Source organism: Anopheles gambiae, chromosome X (assembly GCF_943734735.2).
Source record: "Anopheles gambiae chromosome X, idAnoGambNW_F1_1, whole genome shotgun sequence".
Classification (NCBI taxonomy): domain Eukaryota; kingdom Metazoa; phylum Arthropoda; class Insecta; order Diptera; family Culicidae; genus Anopheles; species Anopheles gambiae.
The window spans coordinates 13,335,800-13,353,070 of record NC_064600.1 but is presented as its reverse complement, the minus strand read 5'-3'; the positions used below and the strand labels follow the sequence as shown (position 1 = coordinate 13,353,070).

General features: G+C 46.5%; 1 protein-coding gene across 2 annotated transcripts; it reads right to left on the bottom strand.

The window, feature by feature from the left end:
• Positions 1-686: 686 nt before the first annotated feature.
• Positions 687-15,505, bottom strand: LOC1272319 (tumor necrosis factor receptor superfamily member wengen). Of its 2 annotated transcripts, none has more exons than XM_061660772.1 (5): positions 13,735-14,770; positions 6,766-7,203; positions 6,473-6,674; positions 4,149-4,307; positions 687-2,035 (listed from the first exon to the last, which is right to left on the bottom strand). In XM_061660772.1, the coding sequence occupies exons 2-5, from the start codon at positions 7,180-7,182 to the stop codon at positions 1,836-1,838; spliced, it is 978 nt and encodes a 325-aa protein (XP_061516756.1). In that variant the 5' UTR covers positions 7,183-7,203; positions 13,735-14,770; the 3' UTR covers positions 687-1,835. The 2 variants fall into 2 exon arrangements, with proteins under 2 accessions (XP_061516756.1, XP_061516749.1); XM_061660765.1 differs by having other exon boundaries at positions 1,307-2,035; positions 14,282-15,505.
• Positions 15,506-17,271: the final 1,766 nt, after the last annotated feature.

Below are 17,271 nucleotides of genomic sequence, written 5' to 3'. Positions count from 1 at the left end.
GACAAGTGTCACCTCCAGAGGTTCCAGGCGGTAGCCCACTCAAACAGTCCACTCACGTACGAGGTACGACGCGTATGGCGTGCCGGGAACGCGCTACACCAAGCGCATGTCATTGACGAACCGGGACGACGCGCTGGTCCAATTTGGTTGCAACATCGAAAACCGACCCGCACCGCACTAGCACCGGGTGCGTCCGGCAGATGGCACTTTGGTGGAACTGCAACAGCCTATCTGTTGCCAACCTCCCACCTCCCCACCCACTCACCTCATCACGCAGCGTACTGCGTACGGTAGAGCGCGCCGCACAAGCTGCGCGATTCAGGCAATGTGCAAACCCCATGACCAAATCTAGATTAAGGACCGATTCGTCGTCCGTCCGCTTCGCTCCGCGGGCCACGGCACATTCCGATGCGTTTGCGAGCTCGCCCCCTCCCTCCCCATCCCACACGGGAACACGCGGTGCGTGTCCCCTGGCTCTCCCTGTGTGTGCGTGTGTCTCTCTCTCTCTTGGTGTATACGCTTAGTATACAATGTGAAAATGATAATGATGAGCGATAGGGTCGGGTTTTGCGCACAGAAGACGGTTGTTGCTCACCCTTTTCTAACGATCGATACGCAATTTCGGGAACATGCTAGCAATATTCAAACAACAAGTATAAGAACACAAATAAAAACAAAGGAAGGACTTGAACGTGACCATAATGTTTGGTGGTGCGTCGTGTTTTCTGGGCCTTGTGTTTTTCTTCTCTTCTCTTTCTTTTGCCATTACGCGTCGCCATTCCTCTTCTCTTCTCTCTTTCTCTCTTTCTCTCTCTCTCTCGCTCTCTCTCTCTATTTCTCTCTGTATGTTTCTCCTTGTTTTTCGATTTCGTAAACCTTTTCGGTTTCTCCGCCCAGCGCATCTTCCCAGTTGGAAGCGAATCCAGCGACGAACAGACGCATTAACAGACAGTTTAGGTTGTGCGGATAGTTTACTGGCTTAACTACAACTACTAACAAGCAAGCAAATAAGGGTTAGGGGCACCCGTACGGCATGCCGTCCTCATACAGCGCTGCTATCGTTTTTTTGTTTTAAGCATGTTTGGTTCGACATGTTGGACTCGCTAAAAACACTAATACATAAACACGCATACACACATATACACATCCAACTACAGATTACAGGGTGTAGCTGAGACTGTGGGCTGTGTATGTGCGCGGCAAAGGGTTAAGGGATATGTATAGGTATATGTACACTAACACTTAAAGGCACATCTTTGCTGATTAGGTTTATCTTACTGCATTTTTCCTTATCTTTCTTTCATTATTTTCGCTTTCTCTCTTTACTATATCTCTCTCTTACTCTTTCCTCTTTCTAACTCTTTTTTTACTCTCCTTCCCTTTCTCTCTCCTTCTCTCTCTCTCTCTCTGTATGCGTTTCGACATCCCATTATGGGTTAACATGCTTAAAACGTTCCTCTTCTTAAACACTCGCCTCGAGTCCCCGAATAATCGACAGCTTGGATTAGCAGAAAGGATAAGGATATAAAGTGGGGAAAGGGGGGGGGGGAGGAGCGGAAAGGTAAGCTAAATACGTAACTCTTTGCGGGGGATTTTGTACAGATTTAAATAATTGTTAGTCTAAGCCTGACCCGCCCTTTTTGCCCGTATTCACTTCCCGTGCGCCCCAAAATCTTCGCATAATAAACGTTTCGTTTCCCTCCCGCTGAGTTCCCACTTTTTTTTAGGTAAGCGCCAACGGCTAGTTACACTACGTCGCTGCTCGATTTGTCAACTTCCTTCCGGTCTAGTGTACGGTCTCCCCTCCGCGGTGCTGCACACTGGCCTAGTACGCCCTAGTAGTGGCGGATGAGAGTGAGCGGCGGTGGAGTGGTGCTGTTGGTGGCAGCGGCCCCCGTTGGCGGGCGTGATGCCGGCGACCGAGGCTGGCGGGACGGGGCCGGTGACTGGACGCGGGACGTGTCGATCGTCTCCTCGATGTACAGGTTGCCCGCCTTGGGCGGGACGTTGTGCGCCTTCTGGGCACATTTCTCATCTGCGATCGCGAAAGAAAGGAAGGAGTGGGGATCTGTTAGAACATGTGGGAAATTCGTAAGATGACATTTTGGAGGAAGCGCCCAGGGAGGACCTTAGCCGAGAACTGCAAGAATTGATCCTCGCTAACTTGAGAATTGAGACAAAACAGGCATCCTATCCAGTGCTGCAACATGTCGTGAGCATCACGTGACCGTGACAATCGAAAACAAAAACTATCTCGTTTATTTAGTGATAATCATTGCTGATAATCATTAAAAGCGCTTGATGACATGCCGAAGATGACATGTGAGTGCTTGAGCCAAGCCTGATACTCTGACTGACAACGCTGAGCTGAGTGCCATCTCAAGTATCACACCGACCAAGCGGTTTCCAGTGCTGCAAAATGTCACTGACGCTATCTACAAAACTCATGACTGAAACAAAATCCATATCTCCGTAGCGTATTCAACTGTGATAATCAGAGGTGTGTGATGATTGTATAATCGGAAACAACATCATCTGAAAACATGCTCATTTGGTTGCTTGGGACCACTCGCATGCCCCGCACATCTCCCATGACTATCGTGATGATCACCGACAGAAATGTCGCGACCAAGTCTTCGTCAGTCAGTTTGCGTCAGTTTGCAAAAAAATGTCACCAAGCCTGTGATGATTGCATCAACTGTTTGAATCTCACCTCTGATCATCACAGAAGAGCTCGTGACGCTCACATTATTCTGTTCCAGTCGGAATTTGTCATGACTACGTCAGTTATATGTTGAAGCACTGTCAGCAGATAAAGAGAAGTTCTGACTTTTGGTCAGTCGCTTTGTCCAAACTTTGGTTGCCTAAAATGTCAAATGGTTGTCATGTATTGGTCACTGTTTGAGTATCATCTCTGATTATCACAATTGAATACGTGACGTTAACAAGGGTTTTGCTTCAGTCAGAATTAGGTATGACATTGATAGGGACATTTTGCAGCACTGATCGTATCATAGCGCCGCGATCTCCGTCATACAGGCCCCCACGCAAAGCCTCTTCTTTTCAGAGAAACCACTATTATACATTCAACACCCCCGTATCTCCCCCGTATTCCTCCATACCACCAACTACCTCCTTCCAGCTTATTAAAGCAACTCAACAATTCTTCCGGCGTACGCTGTCAAAAAACAGCATGTCGAAAATGCAAACAATGTTCCCGACACCGTCCTTCCCTGGCATGAATTATAATGTGCGCCCTGCACACTTGCACCGCCCACACACACATAGCCTCGTCGAGAGAGTTGCACAACCGTAGAGTGTATGTGTGTGTCTGTGTGGTTTTGCTTTCACAAAACACATCGCCATTGGGGAATTGCATACATTGTGCACAAAAGGGACGACGACGACAAAGATGGCCGCAGCTCCAAATCGCCCCCATCAAGATTCCAACGGCAGCAACGGAACGAACTAATAAAAACCCAAAATATTCTACTCCAGGGCCCATGTACCCATGTTTCCCCCCATCCCTCCCCCGGTGACCCGTCTGCGCCCACCGTACCTCAACGCGTTTGGTGGTTTGTGCTTTATTTATAAAACCTTAGCGCGTGCAACCAAACACACAAATGAGCACAACAATACCGCAGCAATGGCGGTGGGGTGGGGAAGGGACTAAACAAATAGAATCCACCGTGCGCGTGGTTGACACGACACGCCGACCCGCAACGCGCGGAGTTGACCGCATTGCGGGAATTTGCGGACCTCCAGCCCGCCAAGACACCCGGCGTGGCAAGAAATTATGCAAGACCGCACCGTACCGGTCGGCGACAATGTGTGCTCCACAGCGCGGTGGGTGCCCAAATACCTTCGCCTTTAGCATATCGTTGCTCCACCTCCCCAGGCTTAATGAGCAATGAATCGGCCCTGAAGAGGGTACGGTAGAGTCGCCGGGGGAATTTACCGAAGTTGCATAAACACAACAAACCCTTGCCGCCACGTCCAGACGAAATGGTTGCTGCTTCTTGAAACACCCGGGGAAGCCAGATTTCGGATCTAGATCAGGAAGCGGCGCGTGCTATATTTAGTCTGCTTCCTTCCAATATCGCCGCGACCGCTCATTCCCAGCAGCGACCGCCCGGACGTGTACTTACCGAGCAGCTGGTCGAGATAGACGCACCGGACCTCGATCGGATGGTGACCGGTACTGCGCAGCCGGCCGTGATCAAAGTTCTCCAGCAGGATCGGACCACTCTCGAGATGCTGCATGCTGGCCAGATGGCTCACGAGCTGGGCCGATAATGCTTCCATATCTGTCGAGTAGAAGAGACAAGCGTACACGAATGAGTACACGCGTGTATGCGTCAATGCGTTAACGAGCGGGAATAGAGCGATAGAGAGAGAGAGTAGAACACACGCTACCGGAAGCGCAGCGGGCAGAAATGGTTCGCAGCAGAAAGGTGAAGCGAAAAATGGATGAAAACTGCGAACGGCTTTTCCCTTTTCGATGGTTGCTCCTATACTGTGGCAGCTCGCGTTGAACATTTTATTATTTTTAACCCAAAGCACCTCTGCACCCAGCTGCAACGATTGCTGCCGCTGAGGATCCGGTAACCGGAAGCAAAGACATCGTGCCCTCTCCACCCTACCCCCTTAGAGCACGCACCAATCGACTGTTTGGTAAGCGTACTGGCGACACGACCACAAGAAGATGGTCCTACAGAGAACAAGAGAGACAGAGAGAGAGAGAGAGAGATAGAGGGTTGAAGGGAGAAAAAATCGACCCCAATATCCATCTGCAAACCCGCCACACTTTCCTCAGTAACCGAAGCGAAAAAAAACACACACACGCATCACTCCATAACCGTCAAACACGGCTTCTGTTTTGCTCTCTCAGCTACCAACGACCACGACAGGGGGTACACACCATAGCACCCCAAACGAACCAGAAACAGGAATCGTTTCCATTTTTTGGGGTGCTAATGGTTCCGAGCTAAAATTAAAAATCCCAAAAAGATGGTTCCGGCGCAAGACAGAGACAGAACGAGCGAGAGAGAGAGAGAGAGATAGAGAGAGGAAGAGAGAGAGAGGGTGGGGTAGTACTCTCAACGTGCTATAGCTCCAACTACGCCATCATCATTACTTTGCACCGACTTCTTGACAACGGGTGTTCACTTGCTGTTTTTTTTTTAATTCTTGGTTGTTATATTAGTATGTGTGAGTGTGTTTATGCATCCGGTGTACGTCTTAGATGGGTGCAGATGGGCAAACGTTTGGCAAAAAACCCCTACGCCCTCCTCCTCCTCCTCCCCCTGCATACGCACAGCGACTGCTGGTTCTTCTCTCGCTTGGCGCTGCTGGCACACGCCTGTCATCACTAATCTGTTCACACCTAACCCTATTTATGGCACACGGACGTATTGCGATGTGTTCCGGCGCTCCCCGAACAAAGCAATCATTACTGGAATACTGGAAACGTCACTACAACAAACAACAACAAAACTGATCGGTGTATCGTGTATCGGAGGTCGAATGCCCTCTCGTTCGGGTTCAATCTATTTTAGGGCACTCCCGGAGCAGTGCTCGATGCGATACATTCGGGAAAGACGTCAAACCCGCACGTTCCTCTGCTGGGTGTATGTTTTGGCCTGTTCAGATATTGTAGCTGGGAGATAGATGTTATGGTTCAATCAGCAATAACTTCCCATGGTATAAAACCAATCGGGAGATCTTTAGGACACAAACACTGGACTAAACATTGAACAAGGATGTTGCATAGAGTTGAAGCGATATGACATGAACGCAAGGTCCTTAAGATTTAGATGCTTTGCTAGTGTTGTAGGCTAACAATGTTTCACACTGTACGTTTTAGGTTCTGTGTCAGGTCATAATTCTTGCAAACTAGCAAATTTATATGTATTCTAGAATCTAAAGCAATACAAAAGTTAGGACTAATTCTTCTGCGCATTTGTAAATCTATCATCTAATAGCACTATCGCAATACACAGTTCCCATCACAATCCCTTCAGAATGTAAAGGATATTGCAGAAAGGGTTTCTACCTATAATTTGTGGTAAATAATTCTGGATAAATTATTTATCGACTTCATGTCGGATGCTGTTTTCATCACATCTTAGTTAGGATTATGATGTCGTCATTCACTAGAATTCGTTGTAGGAGAGTCGTGTTCAATACAAACTCCCTCAAAATATCAAGGTCCTAGTGCCATTCTATTGTGAGGACCGTTTTGATATGAGATCCCAGACACATTCAGAATAGGGACAGAGTCCAGAGACGGCAAATTATAGAATATATCCAACATTGGAGTTATTGCTAACATTACAGTTATTGGAGGTCCTGGGGTACAATAGTATGGTGATCTCAAAGTATTTCAAATTTGACAATTCCTGCTCTTTGGGATCTATCTGGAAGTCAATAATAAAGTACGAGCTTAAGTTGCGTTGCCGCTTCTACCTACCGGCGTCAAAGTGCTTCTCGATGCGGCGCCACTGACGGCTCTGGTTGAGGGCGACGCAGGCGGCAGCGAGCAGGAACAGCAAGCAGCCGATGATGGCGAGCAGCAGCGATGCTACCTGCCAGTCCCACAGGATCTCCTCGGTGCTGGCGGCCGGCACGACCCGCCGGTAGCCCTCCACTCCGTCCGCCTCTTTCCGGCGCTCCTGCAAACCACAAACCGAGACAGGCAGAACCGTGATCAGCATCCAAATCTCCAGCTCCTCCATATCACTCCACAACCACCACTATCCTTACCTCTTTCCAGTGATGATCCCGGGTTCGGCCGACCGACACGATCCCGTTACCGTTCCCCTCGGGCAGATGGGGGTACGGGCGATGAGCCGACGCCGTCAGGTCCTTCATCGTGCCGCACACCGTGTTCATGTAGTCCTGGCACGGGCGCAGCACGACCTGATGGTCGGCACAGACCCGGCACGGGACGCAATCGTCCACGGTCGGGTCCCACCAGCTGGCCCGCGGCTCACAGGCCGCCTCCGCCAGCATCGTGCCGCCACCGCCGCCCGGCCCATCCCCCAGATCCATCAGCTGCAGCAGGATCGCGAGCAGCACCAGCGTCGTCGTCGGCACCCTGCCCCGGCGCCCCCCTGTCGTCCGTCCGTCCGGGCGTCGACGCCCCGCCAGCTGTGACAGTCCACCCGTCCCGTGCGGCATCTGGCCGTGCTGTGTGGGGAGCTGTGGGGCGACGAAGAAAAATAAGAAAATGAAGGAGAAAAGGCAGAAGAGCAAGAGAACGATGGAGCAAAGCAGCAAACGGGGCGGCTTGAATTAAAAATGCGACAAGATGGCGGCACACCGGAAGCGTGGCAGAGTGGCGGTCCATGTTCGGGAGAGCGTTCGGGAGCGTTGCAAAGAAATTCATTCATTAACTCAACCGAAATAGGCACACACACACACACACACATCGTAAAACCGAGCAGGAAGGGGGAGCTTCCCTCCCCTCTCTCCAGTATCCCCAAATGTGGCACGAGAGCTAGTGTCCACTTCCGGTTGGGTTTCAGCTAAATCCACGCCCCATCCCGCTGATAGGCATCCAACACGCATCGTTTTCAATGTTTCCGAGGGATATATTGTGGAGGTATTGTAAGGGGGGGGGGATGATCGCTATGGGCAGGTGAATATTAAATGCCACCCTTCCCTTCAATCTAATCTTACTCCCTTCTTTGTCGCGCTTTTTAAAGCGAGAGTGAGAGAGAGACCTAAAATTTAACGTTTTCTTGGAGCTCAGTAGTTGGGGAATGAAGCAAAGTGAAGATTGAAAGCGCTAAGTGTGCAGAAAGGAGGACGGGGGTGTAAAGTTGCAACAGAAAAATGCAATACATTAGAGATCTTAAAGCACAAAGAGGAAGGGAATTTTAATAGAAGGAGCAAAGTACGATTAAATTAATTTGTTCCGCCTTTCTCGTCCAGGTCTCATCAAAATCAAATGAAAAAGAGCGATACATTGAGAAGGAAAAAAAGAGAGAGACAGGAATAGCGAGAGAAAGAGAAGGAGAAGGAAAAAAAATGGTCTCTTATGTAACAACCGTCACACTGCCGCTGGAATACATAATTTCTACTTCCTTCAACTTCAACTTTCGAGTGACTCCAAACAGTTTGTTTGTGTTGGACTCCACTTCCTGCGCCGGTAACGCGCTGCAGCGTGACTGACGTGCCGTGTTTGGTTCCGGTGAAGCGGGTGGTCAAAGTTCGCTGCAAGCAAAACCGGGGGGTTCGCGCCTACTCCCGGACCCTTGCGCAATCCTCCCACAAAGGGTGTTATTGCATGCTTTGCAACGTGCAGCGCGTTACAAACTAGGAGTTTTTCCTTCCCGAGTCAATCCTCACACGAGCGAGCAAAATGGAAATGGCCGCCAAATGTATTGTTGTTTTGTCAGTATTTCAAACCCACGGCTCCCCACTGCCCATCACGTGCGAGTGTTTACAAATAATGCTTCTTTGCAAGTGGAGGGAAGGGCGGTTTGCAACCCATTTGCAATATCTTACATCCGTTAAACTTCAACTGAACTGTGATTTTTTTTGTTTTTGGAAAACTAACAATGTCGAATTAAACCTTTGCAGTTGTGAAGTACTGCTTATGATGTTCCGTTCCTGTTCCGTTGTATGCAAAGTAGCGACGTATGCACACACCTTCCCAAGACGGGCGCATGCATCGCCCAGGAAAAGGCCGACCGGAAACAGGGGGCAGCAGGGAATGCTCTGAGATATACAGCCGCGTATTTGTTTACTGGCGCAACTACTGCGGCCAGTGCACGTCCGAAACACATGTCATCGTGGTGGCTGTAAAAACAAGGGCCAAGGATAGCTCGCTCCTCCCCCCGGGGTATCGCTGCGCCCGCGTGTGAGATTGCTTCGATTAAATAAATCCCCCGCTGGCCGCTGGACCCCTAACGCAGCTCACGGAGCCGCTCAGAACAGATTTTATTGCCCATCAAAAACCTCGCGTGCCCAGGGCGATCTAGATCTGGTGTGCGCAACCTTCCATTTTTCTCCGTACCTTTACTCGAGAAAACAGAAAACCGACGACCAAATGACGTCAATGCGCACCATGCACAGCACCATGCGCACCAGACAGCTTATAGGGGGATGGGCGCAAAATTAGTGCTAGATATTGTTGTGCACGAGTGCAGCTAAACCAGCCTCTGCCTCGAACCTCGGAAGTGTGTGCGGAGCTCTGCGCAAGATGCGCAATGTCCTCGCCCCACCCCCCCCCCCGGTGATGACCAACCAGAGCATCAATTATACCCGGACCGGACCACAATTACCAGTGCAAGTACCGCTCCATCGGAATGCCTTCGAACCGTAAATTCGCACAGAGAACAAGACTGTGCACATGTGGTAGCCATCTTTCTGCGTTAGCGTTTGTTTACAACGCTGAGCAGCAGAGTTTATATTGCTGAGAGACGTGTTAATGATGTGCAGCTTCACCTCTACACGACGGCAAATCTCGTGCGTTGGAGAACCAATAAGGAAAAAACGTTATATCCTCTTTTTCACTTCCCGGAATTTTGCTATTTCGGTGCCCAGAAACTGTGATACTCCCTGGAGAGGGAGAGGGAGATGGCGGAGAAGCATACATGCCTGTATTGCCAACTCCTACGAAGAGTAGGAAAAAGTACTATTGTTCCTTGATGAGGTTGATGTTAAGCAGTAATTCTCAAAGTGGTCCCAAACCGCCCGCTAGTGCCCAGGCGCCTTTTTTCGCGGGCGATAAAGACTGAAACAGTTTACAGATGTGTGGTGATGACTGATCGGTATTGGCAAATCTTACTTTTCTTTTTACCAAACCCGTCTGACCGATCGTATCGGCAGTGAGGCACTTTTTACATGTACTGGATTAATTACTAGACTGCAATATTTGAGATAGATATATTGATAGAGATAGATAGTTTTGAGATATTATCATCGGAAATCATTCTCCCAGTTTCGTCTCCTAGAGATTGCATTTCCCTACAAAATATTCTTGATCGTTTTTCGTCTTGGTGTTCTAGTAATTCCCTCACATTATGTCCTGATAAGTGTAACGTCATTTCGTTTAGTCGTTCGCAGTCTCCAATCACTTACTCGTACGTCCTAAATTCTGTACAAGTCAATCGTGTTTGTGTCGTAAAAGACCTCGGTGTCTTGCTTGACAGAGGCCTCACCTTCAGCCACCACATTGACTCAGTTGTCAATCAGGCGCGGAAAACATTGGGTCTCCTAAAGAAAATTGCGTGCGATTTCTCCGACCCAATGTGCCTGAAGACTCTGTTCTGCTCTCTGGTCAGATCGATTTTGGAGTACTGCTCAATAGTCTGGTCCCCTACAGCTCGAACCCATGTGGAACGTATCGAGCGGGTGCAGCGATCGTTCACCAGGTTTGCTATATGTAAAATCCTGGGTAGATTGTCCTCCCCCATACCTCCTTACGAGGACAGGTGTCGGCAGCTTGGCCTGGAACTATTGGAAAACCGCCGTTCCCATGCCCAGTCCACCTTTATTGCCGCATTACTCCTTGGTAATATTGATTCTCCTTCCCTTCTTTCTTCTATCCCTTTCTACGCCCCTAACCGTGTTCTTCGAAACCGCCCTCCCCTAGTGATCCCTTCCCGCCGAACTGCAGTGGGCCGTAATGACCCCCTTCTTCGTGCAATTCGTCGATTTAACTGTGTATTCTCTATGTTTGATTTCAACCTTCCCTTATCCTCTTTCCGATCCCGCATCAGAACCCTCCATAATCCCGTGCTGCCTTAATTTTTAATTTTTAAATTTTAGATTCTAATTTTCTAAAAAAAAATTTTTCTCAAATTTTTGATAATTTGTGTTAATTTTTGTTAGGTTAGGAACATAGGTAATAAGTATTATTTAAGCATTTGTGTAACCAAAAGGTAGACAAATAAATTTGAATATGAATATGAATATGAATATGGAAGTCTACATCCTGCATCCTATCAGTTTCAATAAATCTATTTCGAATTCCAATTCGACGAATTCTGCAAATTCTCATTGTGCTTTTTTTACTTCCATATGTCCAATTGGACGCTAGCATGGCCTAGATCTCAAGTTATGCAGGAAGAGGTGAGTTATTTGCGATGTTATAGGATAGTAAAAAAATATAGAATACTTTTTTTGTGGAATCAGCAGGACACATTACCTCATAAATTATACACTTTTTTGTCTCTGCACCCTTTCCATTTTTATATGAATGTGTGTTTTTTTTTTAACTATTTTTGTTGCAAACCTTTTGTTTCCCCCCCTATTCATAGTAATCGAAATTTGAACAAAACATACTATAAAACAGCCGTGGAATATCACAAAACGTGTATAAACTAAGTAGAGAAAGATTGTCACTATCATTACACCATGTTCTTATCAAGTAAGGTACAGGTGTTCTGCTGTAGGAACAATTACATGATTGTTACGAAAATAATGATAAAACGATATACTAGAAAAGGACATTTATCCTTAGCCTGATTCTCCTTGTCTGAGGCCGAAGGAGACTAAGGATACTAAGTAGAAAATCTAAAATCTACTGGATCAAAAATAAGCTCCCAATAATAAAATTAAGATTAAAAATAAATTCAATAAATTAAAAAAATATAAAACGAAGACGAATAATTTTTGTAGATTGTCTAATATTATCAATGTTAATTTCAATGATAAATAGACTAAACAGTTCCTTCAGACTTTTACGATTGATATTTCTTGAAGTATGTTAGTAGCAGCAGTAGGTCGGTAGAACCCTACTCCTTCTTAGCTATTTTATTGGAAAGTAGGCAATCCTACTCAATGACAGAACATCAATGGGTTCACGCTTAGACCGAATCTAGCAGTGCTGCATTCCACGCTTCCCCCGCCCATCAACAGCAACAGGAGGTATGCATTTAACATTTAGAATACAATCCCGATAACAGAAAATTCGATTAACCCGAATCATATCAAACATTTTGTACAGTCCTGACAAGCCTTATGAATGAAATAAAGTAATTTATATTATCTTCTCTTTTTTCTTCAAACAAATTACATTAATTTATTGTATTAAAAATCTCAAGCAATTCCATATAATTTATGCCCCCCTTTTTTAAGCACAAAATTCACACCATGCTATGCTTCATTATCATCCTTCAGGAAATAAATTTTAAAGCACCAAACTACCCTCCCTCGTCTCTCTTTTCACATCGAGAATCGATCTCATTACTATAACTTACTCTCGTGTGCGCGTCGTTGCTGCTACATTCGCTTTAGCGACGTTCGTGCGCTTACCGATTACACCGCGCGAGCACCCGACCGGTCGTACGCTTATAGAGCGTTTTATCGTGCCCCAATCCGGTCGTGCTGCAGCAGCGTATCGATTTCACATTTCCCTACGGCTACTGCGATGATATCCTACCCACCTTTTCTGTCAACCTTTGTTTGGGCAGCGTTTTTAGCAGCACAGTGTAACTTCCTTTTCCTCTTCTCCACCACCACCACCACCACCCGCTCTCCCCCTTCCCCCTGATTTGTTCCATTCCAGAGACATTCTGGACACGCGACACGGCCACCACACACACGCGCCTGAAGTGAGCCAAAAGCCGTACGGGGCGGCACACGCGTGCCCGTTGTGCGTTTTTTAAAGTTCAACCTCCCTTCCCCACATCTCCAACCACCTTCCCCTCCATCTTCCGGTTGAGCGTGTGCCCTTCTGACCGACTTCCGGATGGCCAAATGCGGCATTTCTTTTGTAGTTTCTCTTCCCGTGTCTCCCCAACGTTTCCGCTCCTGCTTTCTTTCGATAATTTTTTGTTTTTTTTTTTTGCTTGAATTAAGGTGCGTTTTTTACGACGCTGCGTGTGTGGAATGAGAAATTTCACCGGAACACCGCGTCGGATTGCCAAATGCGGGCAGCGCTCTGCTCACCCCGCTGCAACAAGCTTCCGCACGGTTCTGTAACGAGCGATCGAGTGCGGGCGTAATGAGAATGCAATATGAAACGTTTCTGGTGAGCAGTAGAGAGGAAAAGGACATGCTGTTGTAGTTTTTTTTTTTTACATCAGAAGTGAAAAGGGACAATAAAAACGAAGCCCTTGCACTTGTTGCAGCGCAGCCCGCTCAAACAAGCGCTTTTCATCTTGCGCCGAGTTTCGACTGCTCCATTCCAGCCCGAGGGCGACAACTTCCGGGGGCTTCGAACCCTTTTAAGGGAGCAAACCCACACGCACACGCATCTGGTCCAAAAAAAAAAACACACACACACAATGGCGGCACTGCTACGGTGCTACAACAACCGGAAGCGACTGTTACTCCACTCTCTCTCTCTCTCCCGCTGTCTTGTTGCCGCCGCCAACTCAAAGCGGAGCCTGGTTGTGAGGGCGTATACCGTTTGCTGTACTTCCCGTACGTGCCGCTTTCTTTTGCCCGCACGTGCGTACCCTCCTCCTGTTGAAGCCCTTCGCCCTTACCCCGTTTCCTTCTCATGGCTTCCGGCCCCTACAGAAACAAGGGGCCCTGCGGGCACGATCGGGTCTCAGAAGGCTCAGTAAAGAGCGGCACAAAACAAACGAAAAAAAAACGCAGGGCCCAAGAAAGCTTCTCGATCTTGCGATCAAGTGCCGCGCCCGCGCTTCCCTTTTTCTGGCCCAACGACAACTGTCCAAACTCGACACACACACACACCCACACACAGACAAACGCATGCATTCGGGGTAGCAGCAACAGATACACACAGTTGCCACAACAACAACTCACAAGTAGACTTCAGTCCGGAACGTGCCGAGCCGGGCGGGCGGGCGGCCGTTTCGCTCGATGCTTGATGGATGGGCTTGATGGATGGACGCGTTATCTGCGACGTCTGTGTGCTGTTGATCTGTTCTGTGCTGCTCTTATGCTTGATTGACGGATGAAGGTCCTCCAGATCCAGTGGCTTTTCTGCCTCCAGAGCAAATCCGCTGGTACGCACACACACACACACACGCGCACGCACACTTACGATCGCCCACTCACTCACTTGCTTGCCCTGGACGCTTTCTCTCGCCTCGTTTGTGCGGGTCGAGTCCACCCAACCAACAAACAGCGACAGCGACGCGAGATGAAGACCGCTTTAAGGGTTGATTGGGGGTAAGAGCAAATGGTGATTCTTGCCTGGGCTCAATTTTCTTTACCACTTTCCTGTTTGTGTATGTTTGCGTCTTGGTCACTAATTCTTGTCGCTTCCACCCTTCCCTCCTCCGCCGCCCAGACCCCAAACAGGGAAGCAATCAAATAGCAAGCCCAATTCCAAACCGTTCACACTTACATCGCGCATCACCCGCATCAATTGCTGTTGCTGCTGCTGCTGCTGCACCGGCGGCAATAGGGTTTCGTTACTGTTTCGTATACTCTTCTACTAGCTCTACTCACTATCTCGTTTTTTTTTAAGATATGCACTACACACCCACTCTCAGGCACACCGTAGTAGTTTGGGGGTTTTGCTCACCGCCGCAGAACAAATGTAACATTTACACATCAAACTGGGTGCAGCATGTACGCGCACACACGCCACAACAACACACTGGAGTGGTTCACAAGCGTTCGTTTCTCCGTTTCCTTTCTTTTCCTTATTTTTGCTTCTTTTTGTTTTGTTTTGTTTGTTTCTTGCTTCTTCGAGCTATTGCTTAACCCGATTGTCGTTGTGCGTTCCACGCTGCGGGACCGTGCGCCCGGCAGAGGGTGTTGTTGTTTTCGATCCGTTCGGTTTGGTTGCTCTCGTCTGTTTGACCGTACCGCACACACGGCAGCAGGCAGCAAGCAGCGAGTCGCAGCCCGACCCCGCAGGAACCGAACGGGAACCGAAGGCAAGCCCCCGGCCCCCGGACGCGGCTTGAGCAGTGCACGCATGCATGAACCGAACCGCGGTGGCGGTTCGTGCGGTTCGGCCGCTTGTTCTCGGGGCTGGCAAGGAAAAGGTATTGGGATAACAAAATCGTTCGATGGTGTAGATTATAAATTTAATAATGTTAAAGGCAATTTTGCATAGATTGTTTAAAGCGGTAGTAATGCATAATTTCAGTATAAATAATCGATGACATAACGAATTATTTTTAATTTTTTTAATTGAATCTTAGATTTATCGTTATCTAAGATTCAATTACAAAATATAATTATATATATTACAAAATATATTATTTTGACGACAAAGATGGATTGGTTTTGATATTTGAGAATTGCTGTGCTTGTGTACAGGTTAAGATTGCTCTTAAACTTAAACGGCTTGGATACTCCATAGCAAAAATTTTTCCCTAAAATAAATAACTCTCCAAGCTGTAGGTTCCTTGAAAATTCACTTTAGAGAGCCTTAACTGTATTTCCTTCGAACAACTGTAAACAACATGTTAATTATTCTTCGTATACTTGAAGACGAATAGACAGTCCTGGTTACGTAGGGAAGGTCTATTCTAGGTTAGAACCCATGACGGGCATGTTATTGAGCAGCACGAGTTGATGACAGTATCACAAGACCCTTCCCGTTGACTATTATTTGTACACAGTCGTTTGCTAAAGTCGTTGCCACCAAAACCAAAGAGTTGGCTTTAAGGCGTCATTTTTTGACAGTGCGCATCAATTGTTGACTCTAACGCACCTATTTTTGTCTGTAAGTCATCAATTTTTGACTGTTGCAGGTAACGTGATAATTTTACACGGTTTTTTATTTTTATTTTTAACAATTGTTTTTTTTTACATCGCATAAACAAAAACCGTGTAAATTGATAGTTTTCTGGGATAAAATTAACGATTTAAACACCTAATGCCATTGTTAACGCCTGAAACTACATGCCAACTTTTTTCACTCTATTAATAAATAAATAAACATTATTTTTACACAGTTTCAGAAATAACGTTATTTTTTGTAAATAAAGTGACACTTACAGTTAAAAATTGATGCCTTAAAGACAAAAATTGATGCGCACTGTCAAAAATATATGCGCACTGTGAAAAATGTATGCTTTAGTGGCCAAATTTGTGAAACGCAGCCAAAAATTTGGTACCTTAGAGACAAAAATAGGAGAGTTAGAGCCAAAATTTAGCGAAAACGACTGTATCTAAAACAAGATATACGTATATACAAGAACAAAACAAAATCCAATATGAATTATAGGAAACAGTACATTTAGATGTTTTATTTCATATTTTAAATGTTACAAATTGAACAAATACGATCTAGGTGTTTTTATATATATATATATATATATATATATATATATATATATATATATATATATATATATATATATATATATATATGTTTATAGACTCAGTAAAACAAAAATATAAAAAGTTTCACTTAAAGTTTTCAAACTCCTTGCAGGAGAATTCACGCTGTGCTGCGTATGCTTCATTATCTTATTGGTAAATAAATATGCGTGCCAATTGTACATGCTAACCGTTAATTTCCTCTTGGAAAAAAATCAACAAGAGTCTTGAATTTAATTTAAAAAAAAATAATCATAAAAAAATCAGAATTCGTTGCATTCTTATGCAGTGCTAACACTGATCGAGCTTTTACAACTATTAATAATTGTTATTATGTATTCAGAGCATTTCCATTATCGCACCATTCACAACGATTTTATCATGTTCTTGTTGCTTATTTAATTGAAAAGATGTAGAAATAAACAAACGACAAATAGCTGGTACATTATGTTGTGATTAGTCGAAACCTTCCGTTTCTCCATATTTGAGATATAAAACTAAAAAATAAAATTAAAAAAAAAATACTCTACTCCGGGCTATCCCCGGCTCTAGGAGGATTCGGCTTGGATGTGTACAAAAATACTTCTGTTTGTATGCGCCACTACTAAAAGCCGAAGCGAATAGATTAGGAATGGCTTCTCATAACAAACCGGGACAGAATGGGCCGCCCCCGGCCAAGCGTTCTCCGCGCCGTTCTTCCTACGAATACGCATCCGCACTTGGTTCTGGCCTTTGGCGGGAGGACCATGCGGCGGCTTCTAACCAGCTGTTTCTCTTTCGCTCATCGTGCGTACGTTCCCGCTCGCTCTCCAATGCAAACTTACGCGTAATCGACCCGCCAAGCTGACATGCAACATTGTGTGCTACCCCTTTTCGTGTCGTATACAATCGTAAATTGCATCGAAAACATCGCATACAAAGTTCCGTGGAAATGGGTCGCTGTGTGGTCTTCGCTCAGTAACGATATCTCGGGTCTAATTTGAAGTACTACCAGTATATCTCAACTCGCTTCCACTTTACCACGCACACGCACAACAGAGCATTTCACCGGTACGG